Source organism: Apus apus, chromosome 1, assembly GCF_020740795.1.
Source record: "Apus apus isolate bApuApu2 chromosome 1, bApuApu2.pri.cur, whole genome shotgun sequence".
NCBI classification, from domain to species: Eukaryota; Metazoa; Chordata; class Aves; order Apodiformes; family Apodidae; genus Apus; species Apus apus.
Window position 1 is genome coordinate 168,410,287 of NC_067282.1, and position 12,323 is coordinate 168,422,609.

Sequence of the window (12,323 nt, forward strand, 5' to 3'; positions counted from 1 at the left end):
ATTAATATCAGGAATTGGCTGAAGTGTACAGCTGTACAACACACCATGATCAAACTATCAATTATGAAAAATGTGTTTTGCCATTCCTGTGTGATAGGCAAAGAACACAGATTGTGTCGATCCAAGTTTCCAGGTTACTACCATTCTCTAAAGGTGGTACAATGAAGAAAAAACAAATAATTACTTAAGAAATTACTGCTACTCCTGTTTGGAAATGCAAAAAAGCAACTTAGAGAGATGAAGCTGTTTTTTCCTGAGCTTGTGAGCCTATTAGATATAAATGTGATATTGACTGAATTCATAACACATATTCCTAAGAGAGTGGAAAATAGAACAGTGTGGGCATCAGAAGTGTTTGCTGCAAAGAAATCAAGCAGTCTGCAAACAGGCTGAACTTCTATTGACAAAAAATAGAAATTATTTCTGCCTACTTGCTACTGCAGTACAGAATGTGTAAGACTTAAATAAAAATCCTGCCTCAGGATCTACAGATATATAACAAGTTTAATAAAGCACCATTTCACCGTAGTTTAATTAAGTATAATTTCACTATCTGTATTGATCATATAACACAAAAAACTCTTCCTATGACTTTTTTTGATATTCTAAACCAGTTCTTAATGAATATTGCTGGATAATAAATTACAAGTTCCAGAAAGCATTTACAAGCTACAAGCCAAAAATAAACTTCCGTACCCGCTCCGTAAGAGCAACGCAGCAGCACTAACAAGGTTTCTTGGATATCGACCTAGAACATTTATTGTTTCTGCCTGCATGCATGTCTGACTATTTTAACTTCTCTTTTATCTTCCTTCATCTTCTCCTCTTCTGTCCTTTACACCACACATGCACAGCAGTTCCAGTGTCAAGGTTGCTCCACACAATTTGCATTAACATTTCCAGAATAATTGTCTGTCAGCACAAGCCATTCAACAAGCAATACAAGCAGCTCTAATTTAGTAAGGCATTTGCTCTGTTGTTTCTCTTTTTTGTTTTTTTCCTCATCTTGTCATTCTTGATAAGAGAGCAAAAAGGGCTGTTTGGAGGGTGCCAGGCTGACACATCCACATGGGCGAGTTCTTTGTTGTTACTCACTTTGGTGGCATCAAAGGGACAACAACAAAGGCACTGACAGCTCCAGAACATCACGGCCCTTGTTTTGTGAATGTGAAAGAAGTTCCAATTTGTTATCTTCTACAGTAGGAACCTTCTGCATTTGGGTTTGTCCTTTTCTAGTAAATCAAACTGTGTATGCAAAAACGAAGGGAGAAAACTACCCTAATTGCTTCCAACAGATAAATTACATAAACATCTTCTCACTGTTTTTACCAATATACGATTAATTTCAAGATGACCGGTGCACTTCCCTCTGTCAGGAATCTGAGTGCCTCCCTGGCTGTATTAAAGGAAAGCTGGGGAGCCACAGCTCTGAGTTACCAACAAAGTCTGTCCTGCAGCAGCAGAATTTACAATGTGCCATAGGCCACTTGCCTGGCTGGTGACAGGTACCTCTCACTGAAAATGCCACGTACGGAACACAGTGGCACAGTCTGAACAGATTGCCTCGATGTGTTGGCAGGTATGAAGTGAATAAAACAAATTCACAATTTATGTGAAGAAACTGAAACTACAATTTACGTGTTGGATTGTCTGCAGCTTTGAAATTACCTATGGGACTGTAAGTCATGTAGCACTGAAAGTTCTTGAAACTTTAGCTGACGGACGTGGCACAAGCCAATTTCCACCAGGAAGAGCTCCACTTAAACCTGCTGTGCAAGAACTGTAAAACTGGTAACATCAGAAGGCAGTACGCGTGGACAGTTCAAGAACACTAGATGATACTCTGTTTTTACTTTTGTTGTGCCTGTCACTTGCAGGTATTTTTACTTCTTTGCCTTGGAGGAATTTAAATCAAGACAGACTGATCTTTGGGAAAGATTTTAGTATTTAAACATCCTGTTCAAAGACTGTTTAAGTAATAAATGACAAGATTCCCCACTTTCTCCAAAGAGTTCTGTACTATGGCTGCAGCACTTTCATGTTTTCTACTAGCTTACATGATAATAAAAAGTACAGAATCAGTTTTCAGTGCTAGCCACGATGTGCCTGCATCACCAGAAAAATAAAGACTGTACAAGACCCCAGGAGCTAGTGCTCACAGTTTTCAAAGATGTAAATAACAAGAGAGCTCAGTCCCACCCCTCAAAGTCAGTGGGGAAAAGAACACCTATTTCCCATTAACAGCTTTGAAAACCTCTTTGTAGGCAGAAAAAGCAGAGAGAGAAGTAAAGGGAAAACAATAAATAAGAACAGATGGTAATGGATTGTGCCTGATAATTTAGGACTTCATTTTCATGTACACAGCACCCTCTTGACCACTTCTGCAGTGTAAAGGGATTTGCTCACAAATCATGGTGAAATTAATATAATACGTTTGTTTCATATTGTATCTGTAATTCTGGGATTCAGTATTGTAGTAAAATGTGCTCTTAAAGGCACTTTGTCCTTGGTAACTGCTTTAGTAATCCATGATCAATCTGAAAAACTTTGAACATATATTTAATTCACTTCAGGGTTATTTTAGGAAATAACATGAGTATCAGTAAATTTTCTTGTACCTGTATGTAGGTTGCAATTAACTTAAGGTGGTTTCATTGCTTAATTTTGTGACATGGAAGTTATTTGGAACTTAGGCTGTAGGTGAAATATTTGTAACAAAACAGTCCTTTGTTGCTGTTTTACTAAAATACCTATTTTTAAGTTGTTGAAAAATAGCAATGTGCTAAAAATCACTTGGACTTCTTTCTTATCTGGAGCAAGTTCCCGTGTTTAAAATTAAAATAAACGCCTGATATATATGTGCGTGTGTGAGCGTGTGTGCATATATCCATGCATATGCATATGTATTATGTATTGAGATCTATCTAGTTGGAGGTATTTGTAGTTAGGTCTGATTCAAATAGTTTTAAATTATTATTGGCTTTCTTCCTCACTCTTCATAGAGACATTAATTTATAAAATAAAACAGTTTCAGGCAGTACTTTGAAGTGATCCTAATCACAAAATGGTATGTCTACACTTAGATGTAGCTGACTCTTAAACTCCTAAGTGTTCCACCCTAGATATTTCTTTACACTTTTAAAAAAGCCTTTTCTTCATGCATCACTCTAATTTACTGTTTTGCTAATATGGGCATTCTACATGTGTTGTAGAATGACACATATGTAGAAACACTCCACATGAGATGGAATCTGGGACTCAGTCATACTGATAAATATCTGCAGTTATTTTGAATTCATAATGAAGAATTTGACTTAATAGTGTTGTACAAGTTTATGCAGAGCAACTTGCTGATAATCAAGCAGCTGAAGCATATTTCTTTCTTGGTGGGAGTTCCATCAGATACACTTTAGAGAAAATGAGGACTGAAAGGCCCATCATTTTCTCAAACAAAAGATCTTGCTCAAAACCAAACTTTTTGGGAGCTAGAACTGTTCAGTTTTCAGAGTACTACAATGTTTTCCAAAATTTTTAGAGGAACACACACCTCAGAAATTCAGCAGAACTTCAATATGTTGCACTTCAGTGATCAAAATCTTTGGTTAAGGATAAATACCAGGCATGATCATCAGGATTACAATGCTGCTGCTTGCAGAGGTGTCTAACCTTGGCTGGAAGAGTGGCTCAGATTCAGCCTAGAAGGTCAGAACTGGCTGAACAGAGCTGGCTTATACATTCTTGCATTGGAGTCAAAACAATTGGTTTAACTGTCTTAATAAAATCTCAGTTCTTTTGGGGTAGTGACTTACCGGTATTGCCAAACCACGCATCTAGGACATAACATCCAAGCTAAAACTCAGTGGATCAATCGTTAGCTTTTATCAGATATTTGAACCAGACCTCTAATAAGGGATTAGTAGCACTTTTTGCAACTCTAAAAAACCATAAAAAATGCATTTTAAGCTCCTGCTGTTGTATTTCAAAGAGCAGACAGACATGTCTAAGATGTATTTTAATTTCATGGAAACATTGCTTTGGTATAAACATCTTGTAAAATCCTATTTTTACAGTGTTCTACGTTAGGGGCCAAGTTCTATTTTGCAATAGTCTCCTTTAAATGAGTCACATAAAAACCCCACAGATTTCTCAGGTAAACTGGGAATAAAAATTATGTAGCAATGCCTGGATGGACAAGATTATTTTCATATGTACAATCACAGCTCAGAAATTAACATACGGGATCATGGGAACTACAATGGCTGCTACCCCCTGATTAAAAATTGACTACCTGGTTCCCTCTCCATTGTCTATACCTTTTTTTTTTTTTCTTTTTCTGTAATACTAGACTGAGTTGTTTTATACGCCTCTAAACACTGAAGAATCTCTCAGCACAACAGGTCTGAATCTGCATTAAGAGGGGGTAACCAGTTGCCTCACCTCTTCAAAGGCTTCAGTTTTCTATGCTTACTTGATAAGTGAATACAAACTGGAGGGGTTGCACAAAACAGCATCACAATTGTTGAGAAATGGAAATTAACGGAGTAGATGACTGTGTATATGTAAAACATACTAAAGAAATATTCTTCTGGTACTACCGGCAAGGAAGGACTGAAATTACTTCATTTGGAACAGAGGGTTATAAGGATAATGGTTTAATATTTTGAGTGGAAAAAGCAGGACTAACACAAGAATGAGGTAAGAATACCTTCAAAGGTGTTGATTAGGAGGATGAAGTAGATTGCTCAGCAGTTTCTTAAGCAGTGCCATAAGTCTCACTACTTGGGTCATCTAGCTTTGGACCAAAAGAGTGAAGGTAACTTAGCTTAAAGTATTAGAATTTCCTTCCAGGAAAAGCACAAACTTTTGTTTCTCTTCTTTTCTTTAATGGCTGGAGAGTAGTAGGTTTATTACAGTTGACAGGTGACTGGACCAGCAAACATGAACACGAGGACAATCATACATTGGAACAGTTTCCCAAAGGAAGTGGTAGATTCCCCCGTGTTGAACAGTTTTAAGTCTCAGCTTGACAGGGTGCTGAGCCATCTCATATAAACTATAGTAGTACCTAAAAAGGTTGGGCCAGATGATCCTTGAGGGCCCTTCCAACCTGGCATCCCATGATTCTATGATGCAAAAATCCACAAGCAGGGTGTTTGTGGCATGACTCACTTGATATGCACTTAATACTGTTAAGGCTTCATGTGTGACACCTCTCCTTGTTATGTCCTTGACTGTACGTTATTTGAAAGCTGCACCAACAGCAATACACATAATGATAACCAAGGAAAAGAAAGGAGAGAATTAAAAGAAATAATGTTTTCTAAATGCAAATTCTACCAGTAATAAAAGTAAGACAGGAAAGGAAAATCTGCTTGCAAATAGAGTATTGTTCAAAGTTAGTGTTACATAATGGTTTTAATTCCTTATTTTTTCATTGATGCCAGGTGGAAAGACCAGGTGGCAAAATTCAAATGAGCTTTAGCAAGGACACCAAAAGTTGTCAGTGCAATACCCATCTAAATTGCAGAGGACTGTACACATTTCATAGTTTAAAATACACCATGCCTTTGTAAGAAGGGCAGCACCATAACTTTGCTTATCTTATGTGGGTTTTATGGTGTGTGAGCAGCTAAATGTGCTATAAAAAATGGATGCTTTCACTTTTAAAAGTTTATAAACCATGTTTCATAAGAGGCTGGATACCTAGACAATTCTTTTAATCAACTTTTAGAGGCACTCATACAAATGCAGGTGCCAGATTTTTCCCACAAGATCTATGGTGCATCAGTTACAGAGTCTCCAGCACTCCTCAGGAACCTAAATTATGTTTTAAGCCTGGGCCATTAAAACTGGGGTCACTGCCAAATTCAGGTCTCATGAATGCACAATACTTTTCACTTTTGGTTAGTCACCATCACTTCAAACCAGCATTTCTCTTTTGATGTTGTGCTTGATTAGCTAGTTTTCGCAGTGTACTCTTTCCCCCCAGTGAATGCACTAGATAGCGTAACTAAGCTTTTTGCAGGATTCTGCATTTTGCAGTCAGCCTTCAGGGATGCTGAATTCAAGAGTAAGGAAACAATAATTAAGAGTGATTAGGACAAGAAGTCTTGATACTATAAAATGTGGACTCAATTGTCCTTGACACAGGCAGAACGGGGCAGCAGGTTTTGGTTTTGATTATAGCTTTACTTGTGATTATAATAAACATGAGCCAGTATTCAAACTTTTAATATCCTGCTGCTTAACTATTTCCAAATAGCAATCCAGCTCTTTTAAACAGCCCTTGTTTAAAAATTTTAATTTGTTTGGCTCTGTCTCTGCTTAGAGAAGTTGTAGCCTCATGGTAACTCTTTTATAAGTTCATTTCCAGAATCACAAGCAATTGGTTTTTTTTCAACTAAGTGTTTCCGCATGTGCCAAAAGTGTCAGGCTGACAGCTTTCCTGCACTGTTTTATCTGGTTCCCACAGTAAGTATGAGAGACAAACACAGGAATGTGTCTAGTGCTGACTATGCCCATCAAGGATACAATGATACTTACAGCTCTTCCAGGAAGCGGAGATTGTGCACAGGGTTTGAGGGCAGCTTAGTAATGTTGTTCATACTGAGATCACTGTAGGGGAAAACAGACAGAGACTTAATATGGCATGCCACAACTGTGGTATCCAGCTGTTCATTCCACAGATTTTTAAGTACTAGACTAACAAAAATTAGTTCCTCTGCCAGAATTGATGAATCATTATCTAGTTAGCACATTAAACATTCTTCTTTTGTATGAACACAGCTTTGTCAAACCAAATACAGGCTGTAGCATGTTCCTTCTTTCCAAAGATTTTGGAATGTTTTATCACGCTCTATAAATCAGCTGGAACACTAAACAACCCTTTTAGTCTACATAATTTTAATAAACCGCTGTACTGTATTAAAATTCACTTGGAGTAGTAAAGGAAAACTACTACGATCTTTGTTGTTGTAGCACGGTAACACACTTGGTTTACTCAAGCAGACAGGCAAGAGTGCAGAGATACAAACCATCTGCATCTTTCTTTACATTTCATGAAGGTGGAAACATTTTACTTTTGTGGTACAACCTGCTGCACGGTGGTACTGATTTGCCTTGCCTTATGTTAGGCACATCAGGTGTCCCCAAAACCCAACTTTCTTGAGTCAAAGAAATTACATATTTTCAAATAATAAACATCCTCTTTTTACAGTCCTCTTTTTTTGCAGGTTCTCAAATTGCATTAAATAAGTGAAATGAACCATAAAACGAGGGTGTAATGTGATCCTGCTCTGTAGCACACTTCCTGCTGGGGTTCCACAGTAGTTCCTGGCACAGGAAACAACCAGCCATATCAGCTCTGTCAGAGCTCATTCAAGCTATGTTTCAGACTAAATTTCATATACCTTTTTATTCTTAACATGCTTTTTAATTGGTTTTCATTGTCTTCCACATGCCCCTTGGTACCATTATAATTGTTTTGCATTAACTACAAAAACTGTAAACAAACTGCATAATAAAATTCTGTGTGGCAGATACATTAAAATTCCTGTAGACTGTTAAAATAAATGTGCAGGTATTCAATATGCAGAGACCTGCATATTTTATGTAAGCATTATGTGATAATTTAAAACTCCCCATTATTTCAATGTATATATATAAATATATATATATACACATATATTTGTAGCAGTGCTTATAGTTTCCAGCTACTTTGGGTAGAATTTAGATAACTTTATTTCTTCCAGCTGGTGAGAGCTTAGAAGGTAAGTAAGTTATCTGTACTTTGGTGGGTAGGCATCCTATTCCTATCCCATCTAGTTCTTATTACTCACAGTCTGTTTCACATTAGAGAATATATGCTTTTAGTCAGCATAGTTAATTTCCAGGTTTGATCTTTTGCTGAATTTTAAAATGTGTAATTTAAAAACATACTTCACGTAGAGATTTTGAAATAAAGGAAATGTGTTAATACTTTACAACAATTATCAAATCACTGTTAGGTAAAGTCTCTGCATTCACTTCAAAATCAAGGTATAATTTGAGAACAGTGTACTTATTCAATTCATTCTTTACTGTAATACTTTATCACCTAGTTCTTTCATACTGTTTAGTAGGTTCTTACCCTTTCACTTTGATAAAGGCTCAAAGGACTTATTCTGGCAAAGGAACAAAAGCATGGATTTATCTGGCAAAAGAAAAACTCATCCAGGTAGTGAATAATATGCTACTGAATATTAAGATAAACCAAATATTTTAACAATATAATTTTGAGCATGAAATTTTCAATATCTCTTAATGGGTTTTTGTAAACCATACCAAAGCACATTTTAGACTTAAAAAGCCAGCCTTGGTGGAAGATGGGAGGGATTAATCTTCAAATAGACATATACTTAGGGCGTTCTACAAAACCAGCATTAACCAGAGCTCTGGCTAATCAGGGAAACCTGAAGACTATTCTTCTATCATATGAATTTCTATTAGTAGTAGGCAGTACCTGACTGCCTGTATCATCCGCAGGACCCCACGATGGCACTAGTCACAAGCAATCTACAGATCAGGCCCTAATATCTTAAGAGGATCAGAGTAAAAGAAGTAGGCTTTCATTATGTGCTTTGATGCACAATGAGAGAATCAACAATACATGCACTTATCTTAAAAACATATTTAGACCTCAGAGGTGGATTTATCAAGAGCAAATTCAAATGTCCCAGTCCCCTTTTTGGCCTTCACTCATGTGGTAAAGTATGTGCTCCACATCATATAATGGAGGAGAACCTCTTATTTTTCCTAGTCTACACTGCAGCAATTGCTAGTTCTTTTTAAACCTAACAGTTAAATAAGCTCATTCTGTTAGACAGGTTCCTTTTTTTCAAGACTGTTCTTCTCTTGGAATATAACATACAAAGATGTTTTTGGGGCAACAGAATTACTAAACATTACTTATGCATATTTCATAGAATTGTTTAGTTTGGAAAAGACCCTTAAGATCACTGAATCCAACCATTAAGCTAACCCTACCAAGTCCACCACAAAACCATGTCCTTGAATGCCAGGCCTACGCACCTTTTAAAAAAACTTCACGGAGGGTGGAGCTAACAGAAATTGTTTACAAATTTGCTTAATAACGTCTTTCCAAACTAGTTTTCAACACAGTAGTAACTAATACACAGGCCATTCCAGTCTATGTTGGTGCTGTGTTACTGTTGTAGCAATAAGGGTTTAACAATATAACAGAGACTACTGTAGGGAGAGGCAAGTATCTTTGGGCTAGCTGATACAGCTGGTAAAACTGAGAAACTTTCAGGTACAAATATCAAAACCCTATAGATCTTCTAACTGTACCAGTTGGTTAAATAGGCAACAAGATATCTCCCTGGAATCCTTACATCTCTTACACTTCCAAAGCGCTAATTCACCTGTGCTTACAGTTTTAAAATTCAGAATATTCCTTTGGGTCCAAATCACCATGGATGGATTTAATCCAATTTTTGTTCACTGAAGTAACTGAAGGCGTTATGAAAGAAGTCCCATGCCTGAGCTACTTCTGGGGGCATGTTTGCATGAATGTGACAAACAAAAAAGAGTTAATGCAATGCAATCAGTCACTGGGTCTCATGTGAGCAATACTGCAAGAGTTGGGCTGCTAAGCAGAAATTCCTCACAGTGATCCAGATAAAAATAAAGGAGGTTCTCAGCAGACTCGCTGGCCTTTGGACCACACTGTCAAGAAGACATAGCTAGGATGAGATTTATGGCTAGATCAGGCACAGCTAACAGCCAGAAAGAGCTAGTTAGTAAATTGTAGGCTTACATATTTTACTATGAAGAACAGTGGCAATTGTAATGGGAATGGCTTATGTCCTGCAGCTGCAACAGTTTCTTTCCAAAAAGTGCAACAAATAGCTTTTATGATTTCTCCTTTCAGTGCTAGCCTGTCAAAATCAGCAATTTGCTCTTTCTGGAAAAGAGAAGTGGAGGCAAAATGGCTTGGGCATCAGGTCTTGTAGTATAATGCTGAAAAATACTAAAAGCAAGGTACTAGGTTTTTAACTATCCTCGGTGGAATGGTTCTGATTTTATATCAGATTCATTCCCCAATTTCTTTTGTGTACCTGTGCATGTATACTCAGAACCAAACAGTTGAAACTGCAAACATTTACTGTCAAACTTGTTAGACTCTTACAAGCTTCAGTGATGAAAAAGATACAATTATCACAATACTGAAAATATTTAAGTAAGTTAGTGTAACAGAACTACTCCTATATCCCACCACCAAAGTACACACAAACCCCATCAACACCTGTAGGAGTACACTCTTGAGTTTTAAAATGCTCCTAATGTAAACAGCAATATTATCAGATCTACCTTTATGAAAACTACCTGCACTGTGAGCTGATGTGCTGTACTGCAAAAGCAACAGGTTATTTTGAAAGCCAGAAGAACTCACCGTCTGTTCTCCCATCAGCATTCCTGCAGCTGGTGTCCAACTGCTGACTATAAAAGCTACGCACCAGCAAATGACATTTTTATCTTTTCAAAAGATAAAAAGTTTTGCTTCAATGACTGCATTGGCAACGAGGTTCACTATAATGGCATCTTAATTATACTGTGCGCCAATCAATCACCACACTGTGTCTCTGGCGACTTGCAAAAGAAATCCTATCTGTGATGAAATCCTTGACGAACGGAAAATCTCGCAAACCGCACCATGCGTGTGTCTGTTTGTCTTGATGACTATATGGGCAAAATTGCAAAGCCGAGTCTGAGAAGCCAAATACAACAGGTCTTCCACCTCCCACCCCCCCGCCCCCGATTTGTTCTCCATACATATACGTCCTGAAAAAATATCCAGTTACCATCTTAAAAGTGAATTTCCAAAAGCCAGTAAAACAAGTTAAGGGAACTAGTTCTTAACATAATAGATGAGTCTTGAGGCCAAGTTACAAATCTGTTATTAGCTGTTATTACAAGAGATGTTTCAGTGAGTCTTCAGCTTGGAAGATCAGTTGTCCACATTATATTTAAGACTTTTAAAGGAGAAGAAAAATCTGTCTTGGGATATATGCAAGGCTTCTATAGGTTTTCAAGAACCTGTTAATCTCCTACTAAGCTATACGTCTATTATGCTGAATGGTACAAACTTGTCTACCCTTTGCAAGGGTTTTTATGCAAGCCTTTGAAAGATAGAGCACTCACCTAAAAATATGGACAACAGACTGAATGCATAGAGTTCTTACTGGGAGCAGCTCCTAAACTAAGACCATTTTCTTAATCTACTTACAGCAACATTTTGCACTATCATATGCAGTAACACAAAATAATGAAAAGCAGTGAGAATGACTACTGCTTCTCTCTTGCTATATCTACCTATTTAACACAGCACTCTTGTTTCTGCTGTTGACAGAATACTTTCCTAGCTCCACTCTATGATGGAAGAATATGCTAGCTATTAAGTGCACACCATCTACTAAAGCAAATGTTCCACTATGGATATTACAAATAAATGCATCTACTATGGCTAACTAAACCAGATAAATCTATTTGCCAACATGGTAGTAGTAGCAGTAGTTCCTATTTCTTAGAAATTAATTCCTATAGCATATTTTCATTCAAGGATCCCAATAAATAAACTGAATAATAATTACCATCATTTTACAGAAGGGAAACTAAGACACCTAATGGTGAAGTGACATCTCACAGGCAAACAGTTGGTTATATGCCATGGAGGAACCAAAGACTGATGAGGGTTTGTCCAGTGTCCTTTTACACTCGTTTTCCAAATGGTGATTCATAAGCTGTCAATAGCCTTAGAAAACAATGACTGTAGTTTCCTTTTAATGGTCCCAGATCGCATTATACTCCAAAAACAATATGAACATTAGCAGTAATGTATTTGCATGCTTAAAACGTCCATGCTGAGCAGCACAGGGCAGAGTATAAGCATGCGTAAATAAGCACTGTAAGCACTTCCTGACAATTAAATCATAGCACTTCTTCTCACAACTAGTTTCAAACTTCATCTGTGGTTCTTTGAAGGACTCTAGTAAACTATGATTAAGATGCGAATTTCCACTAAATTATTCACATTTGAAGCAGTACATCTTTGTAGTTGGAAAAATCTTCTGGAAAAAAGAAGTGATAGATTTGCAGGAAGAAGCAGTAAAATGAGAATTACAAAAGACATTACACAGAGCAGGCAATCTCTCTATCAAGGTATTCACAGTAAATAATAAGTGGCAATATCATGTGTATTTCTGCCCTTCTACACAATGATGATGATAAATACTAGAAGTAAACATTTAATAATTCAGTACCCC

At 37.1% G+C, this 12,323-nt stretch overlaps 1 protein-coding gene across 1 annotated transcript in view; it reads right to left on the minus strand.

The window, feature by feature from the left end:
- LGR5 (leucine rich repeat containing G protein-coupled receptor 5) overlaps positions 1–12,323 on the minus strand; it is an 88,968-nt gene that overhangs the window by 46,576 nt on the left and 30,069 nt on the right. Inside the window, exon 2 of the mRNA XM_051621911.1 lies at positions 6,544–6,615. Coding sequence (XP_051477871.1) covers positions 6,544–6,615 — 72 coding nt within the window. The remainder of the gene's footprint in view (positions 1–6,543; positions 6,616–12,323) is intronic.